This window comes from Balaenoptera borealis, assembly GCF_965194805.1.
Source record: "Balaenoptera borealis genome assembly, chromosome: 3".
NCBI classification, from domain to species: Eukaryota; Metazoa; Chordata; class Mammalia; order Artiodactyla; family Balaenopteridae; genus Balaenoptera; species Balaenoptera borealis.
In genome coordinates, this window is record NC_138866.1 from 174,814,262 (window position 1) to 174,841,406 (window position 27,145).

A 27,145-nucleotide genomic window follows, 5' to 3' on the forward strand; every position below is an offset into this window, starting at 1 on the left:
CATGGCTCCCCATCGCTCCCCATGGCTCCCCATCACTCCCCATGGCTCCCCATCACTCCCCATGGCTCCCCATCCCTCCCCATGGCTCCCCGCCACTCCCCGCCGCTCCCCATGGCTCCCCCTCGCTTCCCATGGCTCCCCATGGCTCCCCATGGCTCCTCATCACCCCCCATCACTCCCCATCGCTCGCATTACTGCCTGGACCATCTGCCCCACTCCGGTCCGTGGAAAAATTGTCTTCCATGAAACTGGTGCCTGGTGCCAAAAAGGTTGGGGACCGCTGATTTAGAGGGCACATGCAGAGTAGATTTAGCATAATTCTTAATGGCCCTAGGATTTGCAGAATGGTAAATGAACATTGTCTTTAGCTTAAAGTCACCAGCTGCTTTAACCTCTAACAGGAGAGTCAGCCTGTCCTTTGAAGCCAGGCATTGACTTCTCTTCTCTAGCTATGAAAGTCCTAGATGGCATCTTCTAATATAAGGCTATTTCGTCTACACTGAAAATCTGTTGTTTAGTGTAGCCACCTGCATTGATTGTCTTAGTTAGATCTTCCGGATAACTTGCTGCAGCTTCTGCGTCAGCACTTGCTGCTTCACCTTGCATTGCTGTGTTATGGAGACGGCCTCTTTCCTTAGACCTCGTGAACCAACCTCTCCTAGCTTCAGACTCCTGCAGCTTCCTCACCGCTCTCAGTCTTTACAAAATTGAAGAGAGTTAGGGCCTTGCTCTGGATTAGGCTTTGGCTCAGGGGAATATTGTGGCTGGTTTGATCTTCTGTCCAGATCACTAAAACTTTCTTCATAACACCAATAAGCCTGTTTTGCTTTCTCACCATTCACTGGAGTAGCACTTTTAATTTCCTTCAAGGACTTTTCTTTTGCATTCACAACTTGGCTGACTGTTTGTTGCAAGAGGCCTAGCTTTCAGCCTATCAGCTTTTGACATGCCTTCCTCACTAAGCTTAATCTTGTCTAGATTTTGATTTAAAGTGAGAGACGTGCAACTCTTCCTTTCACTTGAACACTTAGAGGCCATTGTAGGGTTGTTAATTGGCCTAATTTCAATATTGTCATGTCTCAGGGAAGAGAAGAGGGAGAGAGATGGGCAAACAGCCGGTTGGTAGAGCAGTCAGAACACACACAGCATTTACTGATTAAGTTCACTGTCTATATAAGATTGTCCGTAGAGCGTGAGGTTCCTGGCTCCCCAAACTAATCACAACAGTAACATCAAAATCACTGATCACAGATCACCGTGACAAATGTCATAATAATGAAAAAGCTTGAAATATTGTGAGAATTACCACAGAGATGCGAAGTGAGTCATTGCTGTTGGAAAAATGGTACCAATAGACTTGCTTGATACAGCATTCCCACAAACTTTCAATTTGTAAATATTGCAGCATCTGTGAAGCACAGTAAAGCCAAGTGCAGTAAAACGAGGTATACCTGTACTCATTGTCCAAAACCCGTTTTCTTACCTTGGTCCCTATTTTTTGGAAGGGCACCATCTTCCCTAAGATGGAAGAAGGAAAAGGGAGACTGAAACTGTAAGCCAGGAGAGAACTTCCTGATCTTGGAGAGGAAGTGGGGTCCATCTCAGATCTCTCCAGAGCAAAAGGAAGACAAGGGAAGGAGAAGCAGGGATCCCTGGGGTCCTAGTATCAATAGTGTGTTGTGGAACTTCCTGAAACAGAGACTCACTTTGCTGTGACCCACACTCCTTAACTGTACTTTTCCAGTGTCTTGGAAAGGCTGTTTACATGTAGAACCACAGAGTCATGGAACTTGAGATTCGTAAGGAACAGGTTTCTCATGCAAGTGAGAAAACTGAGCCCCAGAAGGACAGTGTAACGAGGTGGTTAAAGATGTGGGCTTTGGAGTCAAACAGCCCTGGTTAAATCCAGTTTGGCCATCAACTTTGTGACCTGAGGGTGAGATTAGTGTCCCCTCTAAGCTTCAGTTCCCTTGTACGTGAAATGAGAGGGTCATGGCAGGTAAATGAGATACTGCAGCACCCACCACCGCCTGGCATGCTCTAGTTATTATTACTTTGTTTCTTTTTCTGTTGGCTCCTGCTGGCATGGAAACGCCAAGAAGTCAGGGCGTTTTGACTGCTTGCTCCAGCTGTATTCCCCGTGCCTAGAACAATGCCTGACGGACACACAGATATCCGCTGAATGGCTCAGACAGGTGCTTAGCAGAGTGTGCAATCCGCTGACAGTGGTGGTCGAAAAGAGCGACGGGTCGCAACCACAGAGGGCCAGAACCCAGTGTTCTGGGAAGTGCTTGGTGGCGCTTACAGGCGTTCTGGTAATTATATTGCCAAGAAACTTTAGCGATGAATAAATGTTCTTACTAACCACCTTCCTGAAAATGGCTTGTTTTTTTCAGTGGAGAAAAAAATTTTCATATTTTTTACTACATCTATGCTGGTTTAGCTGAAAAGAAGAAACTAGCCCATTACAAATTGCCGGAAAATAAGCCTCCCAGGTAACCCAGCAGCTTGAACTTTCGTAAATAATGCTTCTACTTTTCACTTAATCACTCATTTCACTTAATTTCAGATTTTTACCTGTCCTTTCTTTTTTTTTTTTTTCCAGATACCTGCAAAATGACCACATCAGAACAGTACAGGACGTGTTGAATAATAGTTTCTATAAATCCCAATATGAATTAATTGAGCAGTGTTTCAAAGTCATCGGTTTTACAATGGAGGTGAGCATGGAAGACATTTGAACCTCTTTAGGAAGTGTCTTTTTGTCCTCACTGATGCTAAGAGTTAGCATTTATTGAGTGGTCCATATGTCAGATATTGTGCTAAGTGCTTTACATGGATAATTTTTAAATTACTGAAACGACCTTATGAAATAACTAGAATTATAATTTTTACTTTATGCATGAGGAAACATGGCCTTGAGATACAACTGAATTTCGTTCTGTTCTTAATCTTTTATTTTACTTATATTTGCATCTCCCACATATATATAAAATTTTATGTAAATGCACAAATGTGATCATGTCACGCATTCTTTTTTAGTGCAGTTTTCTTTTTCTAACAACTTTATTAAGATATAATTCACATACTCTACAAATCAGCCGTTTAAAAGTGTACATTTTAATGACTTTTAATACAGTCACTGAGGTGTGCATCCTTCCCCGTCATCACTTTGAGAATATTTTCATGTTCTAAATTTTTCACTCCAAACGAAACCTGCTAGTGATTAGCAGTTCCTCCTCATTCCCATCCCACCTCTGCTTCTATCACTGTAGATCTGTTTATTCCGGACATTTCGCATGAATTGAGTGATGCAATATGTCACCCTTTGTGACCAGCTTCTCTCATTTGACATAATGTTTTCAAGGTCCATCCATGTTGTAGCATGTGTCAGTACTTCATTTCTTTTTATTGAGGAATAATATTCCATTGTATGGATATACCTCATGTTATTTGTCCATTCATCATGTGATGGGCATTTGGATTGTTTCCACTTTTCGGTCATTATCAATAATGCTGCTGTGATCATCCGTGTCTGAGTTTTTGTGTGACATGAGTTTTCACTTCTCTTTAGGATATACCAAGGGTGGAAGAGCCAGGTCATAGAGTAACACTATGTTTAACCTTTTGAGGAATTACTAGACTGTGTTCCAAAGCAGCCACACTATTTTACATTCCAACCGGCAGCGTATAAAGGTTCTGATTTCTCTCCATCTTCCCCAGCACTTATTATTATCTGTTTATAGCCATTCTAGTGGCTGTGACGTGGTATGTCACTGTGGTTTTGGTTTGCATTTCCCTAAAGGCTTATGATGCTGAACTTCTTTTCGTGTACTTATCTTTTCATGTAATTTATCATTTACATATCTTCTTTGAAGAAACATCTGTTCAGATTCTTTGCCAATTTTTTAATTAGGTTGTCTTTTTATTATTGAGTTGTAAGAATTCTTTGTATTGTAGATGCAAGTGTCGTATGATTTGCAAAAATTTTCTCTCTTTTGTTGTCTTTTTACTTTTTTGATGGCATCCTTTGAAGCCACATTATCTGTATTATTGATTTCATTTTTAAAATATTTTTATTAACGTCTTAATTTGGTTTCTTGTGTTGTTCTTTTTCTTAAGGAGAATACTTGGTTCCTCTGTTTCTTCATTTTCCTTATTTAATAATGAAGGTATTTAAGGCTATAAATTTATCCCTAAGTAATAAAGATTTCTTTCTTTTTCCTAGGTTGTTTTTTTAATTTTTATAACAAAGTATCTTGTTTACTAGGGATTCCTGAAGGTTTTTAGAGAAGCTTTCAGACTCTGCTCTTAGTAGTTTACTGTTTGCTGTGTTGATTCAATCCTACGATAAAAAGAACACTTCACTCGGAACATGAATCAGGCTTTTAGATGAACTCTTACAGGAAAGTAATGTGCAATTTGTTGGATTTTAATTTCATTTTCATAAATGACACTCCTGCAACTTGAAACTGTTAGTGTGTCTGCTTAAGAAGTTTACTGAAATTTCTTGGGTTATCAAATCTCTACTAAGAGCCTGAGCTAAAAATAATACCTGATTCTTCTCCAAAAGTTTGGAAAATTTTATCAGTAGGATGTAAAATGTAGAGATGCTGATAGAAGTGAAACTTGACAAGAATCATTCAAATTATGTGCAGTGAGGTTATTGAATCTAATTTTGTAGCGTGTTTTTCAGGCACTGTTGCCTCCCTTCTAAAATGGAAGGCTGTCAGCGGTAACCGTTTGTCCATTTGATGCATTTGCTCACCAGAAAGTAATATTTATAAAGCTGTACCTGTTCTCAGAATAGAGAAAAGTTTGCTGCTAAGTGCATTTTCTCCAAATACGGATCCTCTGCTGTTGACAGCTCTGACGACGGGTGGTCTCCCAGTCTTGACTTCTCTTTGAAAGCCTTTGACTTCACCTTGGGTATCCTTGCTGCAGGCCTGAGAGGAAGTATTCTTAAGACCTTGACCTTAGGGAATGAGGTGTGATCTCTGCCAGCTGGGTGAGGTTGGAGAAGCAGGACAGATGAATGACTTTTTTTTTTGCCTTGAAATTAGGACCTTCAGGAGAGGTTTAAGTAAACCAGGGTAATCTTTGTCCATCAGGAAACATTTCAACTTTTAGAATTAATTTTTCTGGTGTGGGCTTTCTCCGTAGCCAAGAGGAATTCAGATTTGATGGAGAGGCTCCCTGCCTGGCCGTCTTTACAGCCCCAGAAGTTAGGACTCTGAATTCTTGAGTTCTGAATAAGCTTTGCTACTAAGTTTCTAGATGTATGAACTGGTTGTGGGGAGGGGTGGGTGAGAGCTGTAGGAGCCATAGGGGACCTGGCAGGCTGCTCTCAGGACCAACTGAAACAAAATAACTCCTCTGGGGACCAGAGAAGAATTATTACCATGACTTTCCAGTTTTTGCCAGAAGGCGGAGAATTATATGGACCAGAGAGAGAAGCATTACTGTAGACTCATGGGCAAGCCAGGGTTGAATGCATCCTTAGGCAAATACTCTACTCACAGGAAGTCTTGAGGTAAAGTTGAGTAACTTTTTGATTCAGAAGTAGAGGCTCCAGCTTGACCATCTTTATTCCAGAAGGATGCATTCTTTCCGTAGATTCATGGACCCTGGCTGGAACTTTGGCTGTCCACTCTATAAACTGCAGCTCAAATCAGGAAACTCAGTGGTTCTGTGGTCTCTAGGCAGAAAGGAGATGATTCGGACCTTCTTTCTTTTGATGCATTAAATAGCTTTAGGCTGTAAAATGGAAAAAAAGAATCCATTGTTTGTTAAGATTTCTGAGGGTTTTTAGGGAAGCTTGCAGACTTTGCTCTTAGCTGTAATACATTACTATGAAGAACTTTCTGCAGGTGAGACAAATGCATGGTTCTTAAAGGGCCAGTATACAAATCTTATTCCCCTACTGCACTCTCACAAAAGAAAAAGAAGAAGAAAAAGAGGAGGAGGGGGAGGAGGAGGAGAAGAACAAGAAGTGGCAGCAGCAGCAAAGGTTGGCGGGCGACTGGATTGATGTATGAGGACAGGACAGTTTGCTGGGTCAGTAAAAGCCTTTGCTGGAGAGTTGGGAGAAAAATGATCAGGACAGGAGTTGAACAACTGAGAGAGTACTAAGCTTATAGAACTTACTGTGGATATCTCACGTGAAGAGTGGAGTGGTATGTGCTCTTCTTTTAGCCATGAGGTCTGGGTGGCGGACATCATATGACACTGAAAACTGCTGTCAACCTTACCTGGCTACATTTTGGGAACAATACCAATCTGAACTCTACCGTTTGGAGCCAGAGATGACCCTAATACATTTCCTAATAAAACAGATATTGTTATTACTAGTGCAGTGTGTATGGAATTGGTTCAGCTCTGGGAGAGGAAGTCCCTGACTTGGATGGCATGAGTTTCAGCCATATTCCAAGTGACCTATGACTGCCACCCAGAGATTTCAGACAAGCCATGGGAGACACTCCGGGTGATTCCACATGCCACCCTGTTCCAGACTTAGTCCCGTTCATATGCTCTAATTCTGAGGTTCCACGCATCGTTGGTGACCACCTGGGTCTTTTGCTCTCATCTGGCTCAAAGGACCAATATCTTGTTCCCCCGTGAATGTTTGAGCACAATATAAAACCCAGCTTAGCTGCATCAGGAGTAAAAATAGGATATTTGCTGCTCCAGCAGGCTGGCATGACGCTAGTTAAACTTAACTCTACCGCACCCCAAGCCCTTCCTGGTTGTGGCTGCTTTCGGTTCATCTTCCTCACTTCTGTTTGCCAAAATTCAAATTCAGATCAGCCTCCTCCCGTCTGTTGCATCACTTTCCCTCTCCCTAACCTCCCTCCAACCCTGCCGTCACCCACAGCCTGTACCTATGGAGACAAGTTGATTTAAGCACTAGCGGATATCCTGGCTCTTAAAGCAGAAAGGGATGCGGTGAATAAAGAGAAACACAGCATCCACTCCTGTCTCCAATCCTTGGTTCTACGATGAATGTTGCTAGTGGTAGATGCCCCTTTGGACTGCAGTCTGGCTCTATTGGTTGCCTGGTTGGGGGAAGACAGGAGAGGTTCATTGGACCTCAGAGCACCCTCCAAACTGGAAGCATGTTGTACGCCAGGCAAGCAGCTCCTGCTGCCGACCTGGGGCTGGGCCCCTTTGTAGTTCTTTTCCCTGCTTTACGTCATCGGAAGAGCTTATCTTCTTACCAGTTCCTTCCCCCAGAGGTTGCTATCTTAGAAGTAGGGAACCATTTTTAATTGGTTTGTTTATTACTTCCAAGTCCCAGTTGTTAGAGGCAATGTTTCACTTATATTTGCCTCAACTGCTTTCCATTGCCTGGTAGAGCAATGTTTAGTCACATTAAAATGAAACCAGTCTAGCAGTTAACATCTAGTGACAAACATATTTCATTTATGTAAGACTGTATGTTCCAAATTTAAACATATTCAGTGTTTACTGAACATCCAAACATAATAGCTTAGGATAAAGGAAAACATAACATCTGTTTCTGGAGCTGAAGCACAATCACTGCTAAATATTTTGTGAAGACTTTTAGTCCAGTTCAAGGTGACTCTCCTAGAATATGCTGGTCTCCACCCCTAAAAGCAGAGCCTCAGAGAGTTAACAGGGCAGACTGTCCCGGTTTGGAGACAGTGGAATTAAACTGAGTGGGTGTTTACTTCCTTTTTATCCCACTCATGATTTTTTTTAATGTCATCTCACTGGCTTGTTTGGATATGTCTTTTGTCCGTAGCTGTTTCAGTTTCATTTTGGAAAGAGGCAACTTGCACAATCAAGTTAAATGGCTTGATTTTCACATCCTTTAATCACAGCTTGCTGCCTACACATTTTACGGCTGTGCAATTTTGGTGACTTTCCAATACAGAGAGTGTCTCTCTCTCTCTCTTGTTTTCTCTCTCATTCTCTCTCTCCCCCCTTGTCTTTCTCCAGTTGGTGTCAACAGCACCCATGGTGTAGGTTTCCCTTTAAATATTTCGAGGTTTACAATTTACTTGTACATTTGTGATTCAGCACAGGCCAGGCAAAGTGACAGGCAAATCAAAATCAGATATTCTCTACAAATAACACAAATTGGAAAACTCTTAAAACTTTTCAAAACCCATGATTTCCTAAGCCATTTTCCTGCCACAGTTTTAAAATAAATGATTAGTAGTTTTATGAGTCAACTCATTTAGAGGCAGTTTTTATCGTGTCATGACAGGAATTTGATTTGTTTCCCTATGCACAAAGTCATAAGTCTTTTGTCTAAGATGAGAATGCCTTTTTTTTTCTCCTGCTTTAATTTTGCTTACATTTCTTATAACAGTCTAAAATCACAAGCTAGTACATTTTCTTTGGATTATCAGTTATGGCTTCAGTTGTGATCAAATAATATTTGTGAAGTAAACTTTAAAGTATTTAAAGCATCACACAGTGTTGAATTCTATGAAACACTTTATTTTTAAAAATTGGTTTTAGTCAGGGTGGGAGGGGCATAAAAGTCCCTTTTAGTTAGTCATTTGATAATAATTTAAAAAGGATAATTTGATACCTAGTTGCCTTCATTCAACATACATGAAAAGTTACAATTCTTGAATGCCATAATTCAGCCAACATCGATGATTTGAAGAGAATGAGAGGACCAAGGAAGCCAGTTGACTTCTCTTAGTTTGACATCATAGTCTGTGGGATGATCTTGTTATGCTGGAGCCTAAAGATTCTTCCCCATCTGTCAGCAGCCACAGCCACTGCCTTGCTGTACTCAAGGGGAGAATGATGCTAATATTTCTGTGCTGTGTTTCAGCAACTTGGAAGTGTATACAGTATACTGGCTGCAATCCTGAACGTTGGAAACATTGAATTTTCTTCTGTGGCAACTGAGCACCAGATTGACAAGAGCCACATTTCTAATCATGCAGCTCTGGAGAACTGTGAGTTTTATTATCTTGCATTCAAAACTGAACTCCTAAAAAAAGTCTGATGACATACTGAAAGTGTCACATAGGGGTAACTTCAAGCAGTTGTACTTTTATGGAATCCTAAAAATGAATACTCAGATTCAATTTGTCTCAACTGAAGTTTTCAAAGTCCACTATTTAAAACAGATCTTCATGCCTACAAATAAACTGTAGAAAACATTTCTGAAGGCTAGGCTTTCATGATTATTTTAGGAACTATTTACATTTCAATGTAAAAACACAGAAAGCGTAATTAAAATTTAGCAAACTGATCTGAAAAAGAGTTAAAGTTGTTATTGTGATAATAATTTGGCATCTCTATCATTTTATAAGTAATAAAGACCTGAATATTTATTTTCGTACTGGATGGATGTTTTATACGCATTCATCTTGGGTTGATTAATTTTGGAGTCATTTTCTATGCAAGAAAAGTACATCATGGTATTTGCTTCAAATCAACTTTTCTCTTACTGGCAGAGTTTGATGAATTATTTCAGTCATTTAAGGTTTCTCACTGATACCGTCCAGTGGTAAAGCTTTTTAATCTAGAATATACCCTGATTTTTATTTTTAGTATTGTCATATTCCCCCACAATCCCAGATTTGTTAAAGTTTCATTCATAACCCAGGAAATAATGTTATAAAATTTTGTTTATATATTTTTTTCTGATTTATACTTACTCAGGAACAGAATGAGATATTTTAGAATAATTTCAGAGGGCCAGATGCCAAACCATCCTGGTCTGGATCTGTCCCCAAATCCCCATCATCTCCATCCCACCAGCTTGGTACTACAACAGAACAAGCGTCTGAGGTTGGCATGTAATGATTGGCAGGTACCGGGAAACCTGTTCTGGCTTTTCATATATAAAGAAAACTTAATTGGCACATAAGATATTAGGTTATCAGAAGTGGAAGGAATAGCCAGAAAACGCCAATGATAAGATTCAAACCTCACCATCTGATCATAATTACAAGAGTTATCAGCAACCAACAGAATGAGTTGCAATAGAACTATGTCGTAAATATGAGTACACTTAGAAACTACCAAACTGAAAAATGATTTTGATGATTGGCAACCCATTTCCGTATAGCAGGAGACAGTCATATGGGTCACAGAAGGTTAATATTAATATGAATATAGTTAAAATTAATTAAAGCACTCACGGAAAATAGAAATTTTACTAATTTACATTAAAGTGATTTGTAATTAAAGTTACAAGGAATTATCTCCAAACCAGGGCCATGTTTCCAGATGATTTTACAGGTGCACGGTTTCAGTCAGGCACCAGTTTTGTCCATTCTATCCCAAAACTCTCTCCCAAATATGACCTCTTGTCTTTCTCTCCATCATCATTATTCTCATCCAAGACACATCACCTCTCACCTGAACTAAGTGACCACCCAGTTGTTCATTCCACATTAATTCTTGAACTTTTCCAGGTTGTCCTCCACAGTTCATTCAGGAACCACTTAACACATGTATCCGTGGTGTCTCTCAGTCTTCCTCTCCCCCTCCTTGTCCCTCTGCTTCTCCCCCTCCCTCTATCTTCCCACTTGTTCTTCTTGATTAGCTTCTCATTCCCTCTGGATAAAGACCATCAAGAAGAGAACTTTGTCTTAAAAGGGGTTCTACTTAGCAGTATATCCCCAGGTAAAACGCCTGGCATGTAGTAGATGTTCAATAAATAAATATATGTCAAATGAATGAATAATGGGGGAATAGAAATAGACATACCAGTCAATAGGAGACATTATTCAGAAACAGAACGAAGTAGAATTACCAGAAAGGCATTACAAATCACTAGGGAATCAGTGTTGTAGGGACAAGCAACTGGCTGACCATTTGGAGGAGGGGGAGTTTGAATCCTTCTCATACACCATATACCAAAGTGTATTCCAAATGTCTATCAGTTTAAATGCAAATAAGTAAATAAATACATACATACATAAATATACAGGACAAAATGCATTTATATAATCCTGAGATGAGAAAAGACTTGAAGGACTTTATGTGCAGAAAACCAAGAGCAGAAATAATTTTTTAAGTGGATATTTGACTACATAAAAATTAAAGCTTTCATACCAAAAAAAGGAAAATAAATTAAATTGCAATGCAAATGAAAAATGAAGGAAAATACTTGCAACATATATATCAAAGCATTATTCTCTTTAAACTCTTATAAATTGATTAGGAAGAGATGAATATATCAATGAAAAAGAGGCAGTTTACAAAATAAGAAAATGAAAATCAATGAAAAAGTGGCAGTTTACGAAGTAAGAGCCACAAATCACTAATAAAAATATGAAAAGAAGAAAGTATTCAGCTTTGCTAGGAGTCAAAAACAAATTGAAAGAAGAAAGCATTCTTTTTTAAAATAATAATCCCTGGTGTCCATGAAATTGTGTTGAAATTATTTAACTTTCAATTGGCTGATAGGAGTACAGTTGGTTCAGAGTTTTTGAAGAGCAGCTAAATAGTATATATCAAAAGGCGTAGAAGTGTTTATATTCTCAACCAATTGCTGAATTTAGGCAGTTTATGCTAAGAAAATAATACAAGACAGAAACACAGATTCATGCCCGAAGTATTCATCCTAGCATTCTTTACAATTGTGAATATATGGAAGCAACCTAAACATCCAACAATTTAAAAATTGATATGTTATGATATATGTCAGAATATTATGCAGCAAATTAAAATTATATTAACAAACAGTATTCAACAAAATGGGAAACGCTTAAGATATTAAGATAAAATGTATGTGCAGAATAGTGGTAATAAACATGCCTAGAAGGAAAGAAACTCAGAATGTTTTCTCTGAAGGTAGGATTTCTGTATTAAGCTTATATTACTTCTACATTGTGAAAAAATAATTTTGTTTAAATAAGATTCAACAATTTTAGCAACATAACCAAGAAATATCTTGTCCCAAGTGCTAAAACTAAATTTAAAATGTTCAAAATATTTTAAAAGGAGAACGACTGATTTGAGAAATTAGCCTATCTGTCATGTAATAGTTTGGGTTAAGGATGTTTATTATATTCAAAAATGAGTTTTGTTCACTGAGTTAAAATTACCTTTGATATTTAATTAAATATTAAATATTCGGGCAATAAGTTTTAACAAACTTTAGTCACTGACATATGTAACTGAAAAATAGTAGTATGATTAAAAAGTATATGAATGTCAAGATGTTTTATGCTCGTTTGTTTCCATATTGCAAAAGTTACTTAAAATGCATTTGTTTGGGTATATCCCTGAAGTCTAGGTAACTTTACAATTAATTTCCATGTTTTGAAAATGTGTCTATATTAATGGCATCCAAATGATAGCAAAACTGTTCATTATGTTTTTAAATATTTTAACATAATTCAGTGAAATTGTGTTTGGCATCACCTCAACAACCACTGGTTTGTGTGGAGGGTCACTCTGTCAGCCAGCTCAGTTTGGGTTGTGCTGTATTATACAACAGCCTATAGCTGCCCAGTCGAGATAAGCGGAGAAAGATGATCAAGAAGAAACATAGGGCTCCTATTGAATAGGATATTCTCTTTATATTATAAAACCTTCACATGTTTATTTCATGTCATTTGAAGAAGGTGAATTAAGACATTTTCATTCTCTGGGAAACGACTTCATTGTCATGATATCTTCTAACAACACGTTTATTTATTTTTAGCTGCTTCTTTGCTTTGCATTCAAGCAGATGAGCTACAAGAAGCTCTCACCTCCCACTGTGTGGTCACTAGAGGAGAAACCATCATACGACCCAATACTGTAGAGAAAGCTACTGACGTCAGGGATGCGACGGCGAAAACTTTATATGGACGCCTGTTTAGTTGGATAGTCAATTGCATTAACAGCTTATTGAAGCACAACGCATCACCCAGGTAAAAAACTTTATAGAACTTGTTCCCCAAATGTCAGGTGATGTAAATCTGTTTTCTAATTTACTGATTTATCTGTGAGTCCCTTTGAAAATGTTTCTAATTGGTGTCATTTAATTATTCAAGTTTTGTTTCTAGTTTAAGCTCTGCTTTATTTCCTAATGGTGCCACTTCATTGCATCAGGTAGCTATAAAACTTTAAAACTGCTGGAACACAGAAACTGTAGCAACATGAATAAACATAATAGAAAGTGATTTTTTAGTGTGACTTCTTACTGTCAATTTATATGTTCTTTTAATTAGAAGGTGTGCTGTGAAGCATATACCGTTTTATACTTGTAGAGAATCTCTATTCAGCAGTTCTTTGTCTTTGTTTTGAGGGATTGAATTAAATTTTCAAGGCAAAGGAAAACTTTCTTTTCATAGTTTAACTCTCATTATAACCCAGCAGGGGTACATGTGATCTTCAATGAAATTTGGTTAAGAAATGCTCTAGATAGCTAATAAGTGATAGAGCAAGATGTGAACAGTAGTGTTATCTGACCATAACAGATGCAAGATGTAACTTAAGTCTCCGGCCTGTCTAGTACCGTATCTGAAATCGCAGCCACCACTGAGTGCTCTCTGTACACCAGGGATTGTGCCGAGATATATCCTTACATTTACATCCAAAGCTTTGTTCTCCTGTAAATTATATAATCTTTAGAAATTTGTATGTGAAAAATATGGTGGATTCCTACCTTAAGATCACCTCTTTCACACTTGCTTACTAAGCATAAAAGGCCATTTCCCATACATTTCAGGCGTGTAATTCACTGTTATTTTTCCACTAAAATACACACCACACCATAGTATCATTCAGACTATCCAAGAGAGTTAAGAACATGGAGGAATAACGTTCTTAACTCTCCCTCAAAATTAGTGAACAGAGGTAACCATTGTGGAGGAGCAGGGGAAAAATTGCATCTGGAATATTGAATTGTAAAATAGTATTTAATTGTATTTTAAAGTATTTCATTATGATATAAATTAATATATATTTATATCTTTCTCCAGGTTACTGTTCGTCCCATATTAAAAATTATGAGTGGATAATTAAAAACCAAATAACAGTTCTTTAAAATAAGTAAAATATTTTTAGCAGGATGTTTTTTGTTTTTTATTTTTATTTTTTTTTAATTTTTTATTTTTTTACGATGTTTTAATTGTCCTAAAATGAGAGACTAAATACTCTTTCACAGAATTTTTGCTTTTCTGGTGCGGTTTTTACTGAACATATTCATACTATATTCTGAGCGCTGGCTAGGATTTCCCTGTGATTCATGACTCGCTCTAGGAGTAGTTTCTGTAGTACAAGGAAAATATTGTACTGTCTGCATATTAAAATGAATGCTATGTAGTTAATGTTCTGTGGAGGGAAACTTTTTCAATTAAGAAAATTTTCGCATGGACATATGTACACTACCAAATGTAAAATAGATAGCTAGTGGGAAGCAGCCACATAGCACAGGGAGATCAGCTCGGTGCTTTGTGACCACCTAGAGGGGTGGGATAGGGAGGGTGGGAGGGAGACACAAGAGGGAGGAGATAATGGGAATATACGTATATGTATAGCTGATTCACTTTGTTTTTTTGTTTGTTTTTTGTTTTTTCTTTAATAGCATTTTTACCACTGGGGACTTATATCTTATTTATTTATTTATTATTATTATTTTTTTAATATTTATTTTTGGCTGTGTTGGGTCTTCGTTTCTGTGCGAGGGCCTCCTCTAGTTGCGGCGAGCGGGGGCCACTCTTCATCACGGTGCACGGGCCTCTCACTATCGCGGCCTCTCTTTGTTGCGGAGCACAGGCTCCAGACGTGCAGGCTCAGTAGGTGTGGCTCACGGGCCTAGTTGCTCCGCGGCATGTGGGATCTTCCCAGACCAGGGCTCGAACCCGTGTCCCCTGCATTGGCAGGCAGATTCTCAACCACTGCGCCACCAGGGAAGCCCCCACTTTGTTTTAAAGCAGAAACTAACACACCATTGTAAAGCAATTATACTCCAATAAAGATGTTAAAAAAAAATTAAAAAAAAGAAAAGAAAATTTTCACTCTATGTCCTGGTAGTAGTTTCTTAGCTAAATCACAAAAGTGACTCTGAGATATGCTGCTTTGAATTACCTCCTAAGAAGATAAATAAGAACTCAAAATAATGCCTCTTCAATCTTCCAGTGGGAATGATGATGAGCTAAGCATTGGCATTCTGGATATATTTGGCTTTGAAAATTTCAAAAGAAATTCCTTTGAGCAGCTGTGCATTAACATTGCAAATGAACAAATTCAGTTTTATTTCAATCAACATGTGTTCGCCTGGGAACAGGTAAGTTGAGGTGCTTTGTTATATATAGTATAGATGCATGCAGTGTGTGTGTTCTGTGGAGAATTGTGCTATGAAGCAGGATCTAAATCATAGATTTAAAGCCTGAAACATTTAATAAAGACCAAAAAAAGATTTCCTTTTCTCCATGCTCATTATGAAAACAAAAACAAGGCAAAAAGCTGGTAGGAATTTAGTGTGTCTTGATAACGTGGTGCTGAGCGTCCTCCATCAAAACTCACTGGACTCTTCTCCAAAACTTAGCAGGTCTGAGCCCTTGCAAACAAAGAAGCTTCCTTTGGAAATTTAAGTAAGCAGATGTGTCTAGCTCTTTCTCTTTCTGTAGACTGCATAGCTGAAATTCTGTTTGAAATGTAAATATCCATCTAAAATGCATTAAACTTCAGAATTCTAGTTGCTAGGCAGCAGAATGCAAGATAATGGATTTGATGTAAATGCCATGAAACGGTAATTTTGTCACGGTACAGTGTGTAATAATGATTCAGCTTCAAAAGTCAGAAACTCACTTGAATTGCATTTGGCAAAACGTTAGTGTTAAAATTATTTAGTTAATCAAGTCTAAAAGAAATAGTCGTATTTTATAACATTTAGTGTGCTATTTCTCCTTTAAATAATATAGAATTGTTTTGTGCTTACTGATTAAAACTGAGGTTTTTGTTTAAATTTGAGATAAATTAGAGGTACATGAACCTCTTTTGATTCAAAATATTTAGCCTTATTGCAAATTTACTTTGAGATCGCATTTTGAAAACAGTGGTTGCACAAAAAATGTTTGGATTGTGACATTTCTTAGGTCAAAAAAGGGACATAAATTTAAGATTTTATCTGTTTGCACAGCTCTCATCTACCCCAGATTCTTGTTCATCACATACTCATTCTCTCACCCTCTCCCTCTACCCCTTCTCCACTCCTCTCCAGTAGTGCCATCCTTTGGCCTAGTTATATGATGAAATCTTTTAAAGTCTTTAAAAACAGAGCCCTTCTCCAGCCTGCTATGTCTGTAGCCATGGCCCTCTCTCTTCCCTTCATAGCCAGGCTCCTTGAAAACATATTCAACATTCACTGTAAAGTATTGATTTCTTCCCCTCCTGGGTACATTGAGTCCATAGTATCTGGCTACTGGAAGGGCCCTACTTAATCTCATCAGTCATTAGTATCAGAAACATTTTAGTCTCCACATTATTGTCAACCCTGTTGACAGATTCCTGTTTCTGGAAAATCCCTCTTTTGTCATCTCTAACACGCTTTCTGTTTCTCTAGCTCTTTGATGGCTTCCTCCTTTACTCTTCCTGCACCAGCCCATAAATCAGTGGTTCTTAACCCTGGCTACATATTTGAATCACTTGGGTAAAATCCCAGTGCTCAAGTCCTATCCCAGACCAATTAAGTCAGATATCTTCGAATGAGACCTAGCTATCACTATTTTTTAAAGGTTCCCAGTCTATTCCAATGTGCAGCCAATTACTGCCCTAAATGCTAGCTCCCAATGAGTTCTATATTTGACCTCTTCTTATATTCACTAGGAAAGAATCTATTTCCAATATTTCACCTACTCCCTAAATGCTAGGGATGCTCCAATCCTCACCTCCAACCCATGCCTCTCTCTAAACCTCCCCTGATTAGGACAGCTTCCAGAACTTTATCCAGAATTGAACTCATCATCTTTCCCTCCCACTTATATTCTTTCTTAGAGAATGGCATCTCTATCCACCAGCTTACTCAAGCCAAAAATGTTATGTTACATTTCATTTCTCATTTCTGAAATCCAAAAAATCAGTGAGACTTATTCTTATTCCTCCCTCCTCTATGCTCCAGTAAAAACATTTGACATTTGACATCACAGTATTTAGTTTCCATTTTTGCTCTCTCTCACTAGGCTGAAGACTCCTTGAGGTCAAGGATTGTGGGATTCTGTATTAATTCTTTTTGTATCTTCAGAGCCTGACATATAGCAAATGCTCAGTAAATATTTATTAATCAATGTCATCTTGCTTTAATGACTCACAATGTTCACAGAATCCATTCTAACCAGAAATTGAAATAAGTAAATTTTTTTTAGTTTGGACTTTTTGATAGGGATCTATTAGGATTACTTGCTTCATGGGACCAGGTGCATCTTTGTGTATTTCCCATCTGATTAATTAATTAACAACTTGTGTTAGCAGACTTCTATTATTCTTCTCTTTGGGGGTTTGAGGTTAGAACCTGATTTTATTGGAACTACCCTTTAAACCAGTGTACATATCTTTCAATAATTATTTGCTTTTCACTTTTTTATAAAATTGTAGTTTACAGTTCACTTTGATTGATAGCCTTGAATTTCATTCATCATCCTAATACTCTTAATTGTTTTGTCTTTGGGCTTGCTACAAATGAAACTACTCTAATATGGCTCTTTTAAAAATATCCTTGAGAGGCTTTCAAGACAAAACCAACTCAAAATTGCCCCAACAAATTAAAAATGCAACTAGGATCCAAGATTATGCAAAGCACTTTGAGGAAACAAGGCCATTCCCAGTCCTTTCAAGTGCCTTCCTAGGGTAATGACCCAAGCATCCCTACTTCATAATCTTACGGACCAAGCATTGGCAGCTGAGTGATCAGGTCAGTGAATCTGAATCTGGTGGACACAGGAGTAGTCAGAGATTCTGTTGATTTTAACGTGTGTGTGCACCTGTTTGGGTTTTTTTTTTCTTTCACTCTGTCACTTACCTCTGAAAGCAAAAATTGTAACTGAGAAATGCTTATGTAGCTGTATGTATTAGCTACCACAGATAAAGAGAGCACACTTACACCAATTTCTATACATAAGAAACAGCTACTTAAGCCAAATCATTAATTAAAATCATGGTCACACTTCTTCTGGTCAAATGTAATCATAGGTTTGACCTAAGAGCTCCTTCGCTTAGTAAAGCCGTCATTGCTTATCAGGAAGACGTAATGTTCTCAGTTTCATGGACATACAAATGGTCTGTCCAATCTGAGCAAGACACAAGCCTTGGGTAGCATCTTCACAGATGAAAGCACTTCTGGTTCTGCTTTAATCAACAAATATTATCTTTATCGACAGTCCTACAACATTGGGACATAAAGTTTGGCTAAAGGCGTTTCCTGTTTTTGCCCCAGTTCTGTTTGCATGTGATGTACAGTAAAGTTGGTTATGAAGGTATTTTGAATATCATTTTCCTATTACTTTCTATTAAAACAATAATCAGTAGACTACAGTAAAACATGTTTAGTGAAAGAGTTTATGACAGTGACCTAATCCATAGTTTGTTGAGTGGATAGTTTTGTTTCTCAGAATGGTTGCCTCCAACTAACCATTTGTATTCCTTTTGAAACATATTCCTAAATCTGGGAACCTCATTTTTAAAAAAATATTTATTTATTTGGTTGCACGCGGTCTTAGTTGCGGCATGCAGGCTCCTTAGTTGTGGCATGCAAATTCTTAGTTGCAGCATGCATGATCTAGTTCCCTGACCAGGGATCGAACATGGGCCCCCTGCATTGGGAGTGCGGAGTCTTATCCACTGGGCCACCAGGGAAGTCCCTGGGAACCTCATTTTTAACTCACTGGCAGCTATGCCTCTTTTCTTCTCAAAACCTACTTTTCTATGGACATAAATTATATTCCTCGGAACCTCAACCCACAACCAAGAGCATCCAGAACTTGTATCTTTTTTTCTCCTTACTATCCAGATATTTAGAATGTCTAAGACAGTAGGTCTAGAGTAGTATTGTTTTTCTAATGTGTATAATATATAGCTCCTGAAAATTGTCTGGTTTGATATTTCATTTGAAGCTTCCATACTTTTACAGCACTAGAAGAACCATTTGACTTTAATAAAATTTAAAGGAACAATTTATGTCTGAAAACAGTAGTTTGAAAATTAGATAATAATCCAGGTCCCCTCCCTTGCAAATAGATGATGAGGAGTATTGTTGTAATCTTTTAAAATTCAAGACTCAATCAAACTCTGCTAAATAAGTTGCAACTGAAAAGTGTATACTTTTCTGTCAACTTTATTAATTCCACAAATAGAGTGTTCATATTTCAGCCTTCCCTATTTGATTTGTATAGCATTATTTTATGCACATTGTTTACTTCCATATTTTTCAAAAAGCTTTTAATTAGCAGCTCAAAGAGCAGCAAACAAGCCATCGCATTTCTAATAAGGGAGGTATCTTTTTGAAATAGCCCTCACACTGAATCTCCATGGTAATTTGTAGCCAAGACTTTGCTTTTGTTGGGTTTGTTTTTGCTTATTTTCTGGTTTTCTTCCATATGAAAGGGAGCTCAATGAACAGGAACCATGAATTAGTCCCCCATGGGCATGAGTTTGAATTGGAATAAATGGCATTGTTTTTTAGGCCCAGAAGTCATGTATGATACTACAAAGCATTGTTCTAGAATCCTGAAGATTCACTCTACTTCCTCATATGCCTATTTATACCTAGGATAAGCTTTCTGATCCATTAGTGCAGCACATTTTTCTCACTCTTAACTGAACTAAAGTTTTTTGGGTTTTTTTTTTTTTTGGCTGTATTGGGTCTTCATTGCTGCACGAGGGCATTTTTCTAGTTGCGGCGTGCAAGCTTCTCATTGTGGTGTCTTCTCTTGTTGCAGAGCACTGGCTCTAGGCGCACAGGCTTCAGTAGTTGTGGCACACAGACTCAGTAGTTGTGGCTCGCGGACTCTAGAGCACAGGCTCAGTAGTTGTGGTGCACGGGCTTAGTTGCTCCGCAGCATGTGGGATCTTCCCAGACCAGGGCTCGAACCCGTGTCCCCTGCATTGGCAGGTGGATTCTTAACCACTGCACCACCAGGGAAGTCCCTAAAGTTTGTTTTTAAAGTGAGCTATTAATATTTGTTTTGCTAAAAGATAGGTATACATATATATACATATATAATTTATATATGCACTCATGGGTTTAAAATTAAAAGTCAGAAGTCATTTTATAAACAGGAAGCTATTTACGGCACGTAATGGAAACAATAACTGCAATTATGGCTCTGGCTTCTCGCAGAAACTGATGTGTATGAATTTTATCTCCAGCTGTTCACATCCTAAAGTTTAAAGCTTTTGAGGATTTGAATGTGGGCTCCAACACATAATTTGTGGCAATTACAAAGAACAAAGATTCATTCAATTATATAGTATCTATACTTGCAACGTTTTTTATCATCATAAAGTAAAAAGAATCAGTCATCTGGTAAAAAAATATGTGGGTAATTCGAAACAAACCCCTTATAAATGTCTTCAAATTGTTTTGCTTGCAAAGTGTGAATTTTTATCTTATATCCAGCTTTCTTTCCTATTGCACGCGCCATATGTGTGTGATGGTGATGGCATTTGTCTTATGTGAGCTCTCCAAAGGATAAAGGCAATTTTACAGGCATTTTCCTTAAGCATTAAGACAGCTGTACATTTAAGAAACCCTTGGTATGCAATAAATCTTCCTTTATAAATGCTTGGCCAAGTTTTAGGCTACTGTTTGAGATCACACACAAATGTTCCTTAAACTTCTCACCTACTAAGTGAGTATGGAAGCTGGTACCCAAATGAGTCGATACACGTGGCACATCCCTGCAGCATCTCCTGGCTGTGAGCGGGCCACCCTCCCTCTCTGGCTCCCGCAGGCAGCCTCCTGGGCTCCTGGGTCCTCCCCGTCCCTCACTCAACACCCACGCTGCACTCAGTCTGCTTCTTTTCTATCAATGAAGTTGGCCAACACCCTGAATGTGATGTGGGGATTTGTGGTACTTACTTTGACAATTTGATAATATTTTAAAAAATCTTTTAATTATGATTAAAAATAATTTTGAGTGAAGTATACAGTGAGGAGCATCAATCCGTATACAGTTACTATAGTTTTCTACATGTAAGGTTAGAACATAGTATTGACAAACTGAAATAAAATTTTTTGGTAAAGACGTAGACATGACAGTAAAGCAGAAATAGTTTAAGGTGAAAGAGATCCTGGTGTATAGAAAACTACATGTCTGAATTCCTAACTGAAATTCCTCCTTATCGTAAACCAATACATGTCAATAGAATATAAATTTGTAAAATCCTTTATGGCTTTTAAAGACTTTTCAAGGTTAGGTACCACATACAAAAAGTGACTAGGTGAAACTTTTCATCTCAAAATGTATATCTCTTTTTCTGAAAAAGGAAGCTCTTCTAGAGAGTATCATTTAAATCTCCTTTCTCCAAAGTTCTTAAATATATGTAAAATATAACATGTATATTTTATTAGGGATTATGCAAAATACTTTCTCGTTAGTTTACTTGTCAAATTCTGAATTAATGACCTATGTCATTTCAAATTAATGACGATCAACATTCTCTTTGGCTTGCTATTAACGTAAAAATGAACGAGACCATTGATATCAGCTTTGAATAGAAAATACCGAAAGAAATAGATTTCCAATCATAAATTTTACTTAACATCAAGAGTTTAGATTTTTACAGCATGCATATTTACCACTGTGCTTTCTTCATTTTTAGTTTTTTTTTTAATACTTAGCTACTTCAGTAAAATGTTATTACTAAAAATAATATGTATATATAGAAAGAGAGCAAATGATAAAGCAAATGCAGTAAAATGCTAGAAATTGGGGAATTTGGGTAAAGGGTACATGGCAATTCTTTTACTGTTCTTGACACTTTTCTGTTAGTTTGAAATTATTTCAAGATAAAAAGTGGCAAAATTTCTTTTTTCACTATAATAAACATACTCAGTTCACCTTGAGTACTGATAACACCCTAAATCCTAGATTTTCAACCTATGAAGCCTTTCTCTTACAGTGAGTAACTTCTCAATGGTTTCTTTCCACGTGGGCAGTATTTTCATGAATATGTACACTCATATGAGCAGTTGGTGAGTAGGAATTCTTTTACTAAAAGACAGGCGTCAGGGAATAAATGTGTATGTGGCTTCTTCCCCCTTGTAAATGTTCTGTCAACAGAACGTTTATTCATTTATTCATTAAGTTTCACAACACAGTCAGGCAGTTTTGGCATTTTGAAATGTTAGAACCAGAAGAAACCTAAATAGATCATTTATATTTCATAGATACAAATGGCTCCCTGTGACTTGCCCAATGTTACAGGCTGGTTGAACAAAGCCAGGACCGGAATCTGGGTCTTCTGATACCCATCCAGGATATTCTCATGAACAAACAAATAAGCGAAGTTCAGAAGATACAAGGACCTAACAAAGTATGCTCTTGTACAGAAGAAAACATGCTCCATCTAGTTGAAGAAAGAAAGAAGGAAGAAGGGAGAGAGGAAGGAGGGGAGGAAAAAGAGAGAGAGACAGTATTCACATGAAAGGCCAAGGAGAATCAGCATAAGTCTGGAAGGAAGGAGACTGGAGAGAAGAGTAACACTGAGGCAGGTGGCAGTGGTGACAGAGACTGTGACAGCTGGAGAGCTTAGAGACCACCTAACAGGAAGGATATAGACCTAGGAGATGGAACAACTGAAAAAGGGAATAAAGCAAAAGCAAAGAAATCCTAGGATGTAACTTAAAGGTTGGAATGGAAAGGCAGAGAGCATTCTTGCTGTGCTCCAAAGGACAGGAACTCTTCCTTTTTCATCTTTATTTCTACCTTCCCCAGTCCCACCTGCCCCTAAATATACACATGGCGGGTGCTCCACAAGTGTTCAAGGAATTTCACTATATAGCATTGTCTGCAATGATCTACACAGAGACAGTGCCACAAACCTAGGTGAACTGCAAATACCGTCTGATATAAATCCCACTCGTTCTTCTCCCATGACTTGCAGCAGAGAGAATCATTAAGAAGTGGACTAAACTTATAAAAATAAGAGAGAGTGATTTATGACTTGAAACAGCAGACACAGGAGACTAAATATTGAGGATCATCTAAACCAACTGTTAAAATATTTCCAGATTCTAAAATACCTAAAACTGTGGAGCAGTGTCAGGTAATGGACTTACCTACATGAGAAGGATATGACTTCATTTCCCAGGTGCAAGTTCAGTGTAAGACTTCAGTGTGCCCTGTTACTGTATATACCCATCTTGCATGAAAGAAAATACCATATAAGCCAGACTCCTTGATTGAAACCTTGATTTCAGGAAGCTCTTTTTGAAACTTCAGACTTAGCCAAAACTATCAGATGTTAGTAAAAACATGTTCTCCAACAGTAAAATGATAACGTGGTGTTTTGGGGGATAGGTAAGACCTGTCGATCCTTTACATGATGATGCAGTCTGCTAGGCTGCCTATATACTGTGTATACTTGAAAGTTCCTAAGAGAATAGATCTTAAATGTTCTCACCAAAAAAAAAAAAAAAAAAAAAAAGGTAATTATGTGATGGGATGGCGTTGTTAGCTAACTCTATGGTGGTCATCATTTTTCAGTATATAAGTGTATCAAGTCAAGACATTGTACACCTAAAACTTACACAATGTTCTATGTCGATTCTATTTCAATAAAGCTGGGCGAGGGGCGGGGAGAAAGAAGATAATTTCCCAGGAAAGTCGCACAGAGCTTCATTCATTCATTTGTAATTCATTTAACACACCCAAGTCTCCCTAGATACAGAGGAAGAGAGTACAGAGGGGAATAAAAGTTCCTGTCCTCATGGAGTTTTCATTCTAATGAGAGAGAGGGAGGATAAGTGAAAATGCTACAAATACTGTGAAATAATTGAAAGCATGGTGGCTGGGACAGGGCAGGGATAGAGAGTGACCGGAGGAGGAAGGGGTATTGCTGGATCAGACCAGGAGACGGGGAAGCGGCTCTCTGCGGGGGTGAGAGCTGAGTGATACGCGTGGAGCCTGTACCGTGTCGGTGACCCATGGTGAGCAGTCCACGCTTGCGTTTCCACCTGCCTCAGGAGCGTGTGGAAGCTTGCAGCTCTGTCAGTGTATGGTGGCCACGCTCCCACGCTGCTGTGTGAGTCTGAGGACTCAAGGTAGTAATCTCGAATCCCTCCTGGGGTGACACTCTGGCCCGAAATATTTAAGCTTGTTGTTGAGGCCACAGCTGCGGATGCATCTGCCATAGGCTTTCTTACTGCTATGTCCTTCCACGCCTCACACTCAAAGTTCAGTGCAGAGCAAGGAGATCTTGTTTCAGGCATGAGGTTTTCTAACACCCGTGGCTTCTCACTTCCTTTCTCCTTGATGTATACTTAAAATGATCTCTTTTTCCAAAGGGAATGGGGGACATCTCAACAGAGTAGGGATTATATATGTTAAACAGCTCAGCTTTACTGTAGTTAACAACTCTACTCACCTGCTTTAAATGTATTTGTTTAATGTACAGGACATAGCAGAGGACTTTCTCAGTAGTTACATGAGCTACCTTTCTCCACATATACTTAAAAACAACTGAACATTTTGAAATCATTATGGCCATAAAAATACATAGTATGTTGTTTTAGGCATGATAACTTTACTAAAAGTGAGTGCTCTGTAAATCCTGAGTAACAGCATTTTTTCTCCATTGGTTTGCCTGGAGATACTAACAAGTATCTTAAAGGTCTAAGCCCATTGTTTTCCAAGTTACTCTGCTCTGTATGACCTGCCACCAAAGCATGCAGTGGATTTTGACACAGGCAAATGGAAGTGACAAATGCATTGATTTAGACCATAACCTTGAACACTTCCCATAGAAAATATACAAAACCTCTTTTGAACTTTGCAGTTGCCATTTAAGCTATAATATGCTGTCAGCATAATGTGTCTGACAGTCACGTAATTCTAGGTCTGTGTTCATCTCCCAAGGTTACCTTCAAGTGAAAAAGCTGTGAAACTTCAAACATTGTTTCCATTTTTTGTACTGGGTAAACTGAATGTCTTTCAGGTGATCTAACTTTTAGACCAGTGGGTTCTGCCTCATTTTTACATACTAGATTTTGTTTTATTTAAAAATAGACATTTACTTTTTTTCCTGGTGACACTCTTGACTGTGATTTCAATTTTATAAGGCCCCAAAAGCAGAGATTAAAACTTTGGCTTATTAAATGCCCCACCTGCCATTGGCTAAATTCATCCATGAAGATCCCAGAAATAAATTCTCTTTCTCTGAACTCCTGTAGTACATTGTACCTAGCATTTATCTATCCTGTGTTACCTTGCATTTTGGGTATTTATTTACAAAGCTAATCGCTCAAATTTTATCTTAAATTCACTGAGGACAGAGAGTTTGTTTTAAACATGTTTTTATCACCCATCACAGTGCCTTATTATAAGGTGTTCAATGAAAATATTTAATGAATTAAAGAATATATTAAAATGGTAATGAAAGTAGCCTGTAACTTTTGTCTGTGAATGGTGCAGGACATTCTTCCCCAGTCAGTAATTATTTGATACTCTTCCCCACTAATAGTTGCTTTATCACCTGAGAAAGTGGGGGGAACCCTCCATGTAAACATCACTACAAGTCCGAGTTCAGAGGTCGTCTATGTCCTCTCTCTTACACATTGCAGCGCTGGGGGTGAGGGGGACCCAGTATGAAGGCAAAAGTCATAGAAGCAAAGCTGCAGCACAATTCTTCTTGTCCTTTTTGTAAAATAGATCATCAGTATCTGTGTTGTGCTGGTACCAACATCTTACAGTAATTATTGTTTTTATCTTATGCATTTTATATTATACTCCACCACAAATGATTACTAATGTACCAGATATTATTACTTTGTTAGATGGAGATTGTTACTTCTGTTTAGTAGAGGAAAAAACAGAAGTTTAAAGAGTAAGAAAATTCCAAAGGACTATATGGCTAGTCAAGTGGCAGAGCCCAGATGGGAACCTACGTGTTCTTGGTTCTCCAGCCATTGGTTGTTCCTGTGACCCACAGCCCTTCACCCCAAACAATGTAAATGTCATCATGACTGAAAAACTATGTTCTTGAGAGATCCAGCATTTCTGAATTTAGATAAAAGGCTTAAACTGGGGGAAGTGTAACCCTAAGATATACCTAATTAATATTCTATCAATTCTGGAACGTGATTTTATTACTGCTCATTAACAACATAGTCTCCTGCATCTGGAAAACTTGAGATGCCTGTAATTCTAGTATAGAAGCTAGAAACTTTTTATTACTACCCTGAGTATCATCAGTGCTAACTTTAATGAACTAGCACTTCTGGGGAGAGAGAAATAAAATGATACCTTCAGTTTAAGGGCAAGGTCATAGGGAGTAATTTTTTATAATATGCGTAAAGTAGAATTTTAGGTAATTGCTGCCAAGTTACATATTGTTCACAAAATTTTAAATGTTTCTATACATACCATGTCCCGTTACAGAATGAATACCTAAATGAAGATGTGGATGCTAGAGTTGTTGAATACGAAGATAACCGGCCTCTCCTAGATATGTTTCTGCAGAAGCCAATGGGTTTACTGTCCCTCCTCGATGAAGAAAGTAGATTTCCCAAGGCCACCGACCAAACTCTTGTAGGTGAGTTTTAAATTCAGTATGTCTACATAGTTTTCATGTAATACGGTCATGTAATTATGAATGAGTTAAAAAAAAATTTTTAGTATCTAGTAGAGTATTGCTGTGACAAAGCCTGCATATCTAACTTTGAGGAAGAGGCTTTGGATCTAATACCTAGACCAGTGAATGTTTATAATAGGGTGAAATATTTAGTGATGAATTAAACAAGTTTCAATATTGGACTTCTCCTTATATTATGGGAGAGCCCCAATCATAGGATTTTGTGTTAGAAATGACCTTAGTAATTATCCAGCCCAAAACTAGAAATTGGAGGACAAGGCAAAAGGACAGCTCCAGAATTGGAAATGAGATACCTAACAGGGAGGAAATAAATTCATCTGTGATGTTCTCGTCGTTTATCTGACTCACTGATTGCCTATTCTCTCCTCTAGTTGGACGATACTAGATGGAAAAGAAAATA

General features: G+C 38.0%; 1 protein-coding gene across 23 annotated transcripts in view; it reads left to right on the forward strand.

Annotated features, from left to right (window-relative positions):
- MYO3A (myosin IIIA) overlaps nt 1-27,145 on the forward strand; it is a 188,188-nt gene that overhangs the window by 98,914 nt on the left and 62,129 nt on the right. For 21 of the 23 annotated variants that reach the window (XR_014242597.1, XR_014242598.1, XR_014242599.1 and 18 more), the window contains exons 16-21: nt 2,397-2,495; nt 2,606-2,720; nt 8,816-8,942; nt 12,653-12,863; nt 15,076-15,223; nt 26,532-26,685. Coding sequence is in view for 14 of the 23 variants with exons in the window: in XM_082385245.1 (XP_082241371.1) it covers nt 2,397-2,495; nt 2,606-2,720; nt 8,816-8,942; nt 12,653-12,863; nt 15,076-15,223; nt 26,532-26,685 (854 nt within the window). In the remaining 9 variants the exon portion in view is untranslated. Of the gene's footprint in view, nt 1-2,396; nt 2,496-2,605; nt 2,721-8,815; nt 8,943-12,652; nt 12,864-15,075; nt 15,224-26,531; nt 26,686-27,145 lie in introns of those variants that run through there. The other 2 variants (XR_014242605.1, XM_082385237.1) reach the window with 2 other exon arrangements.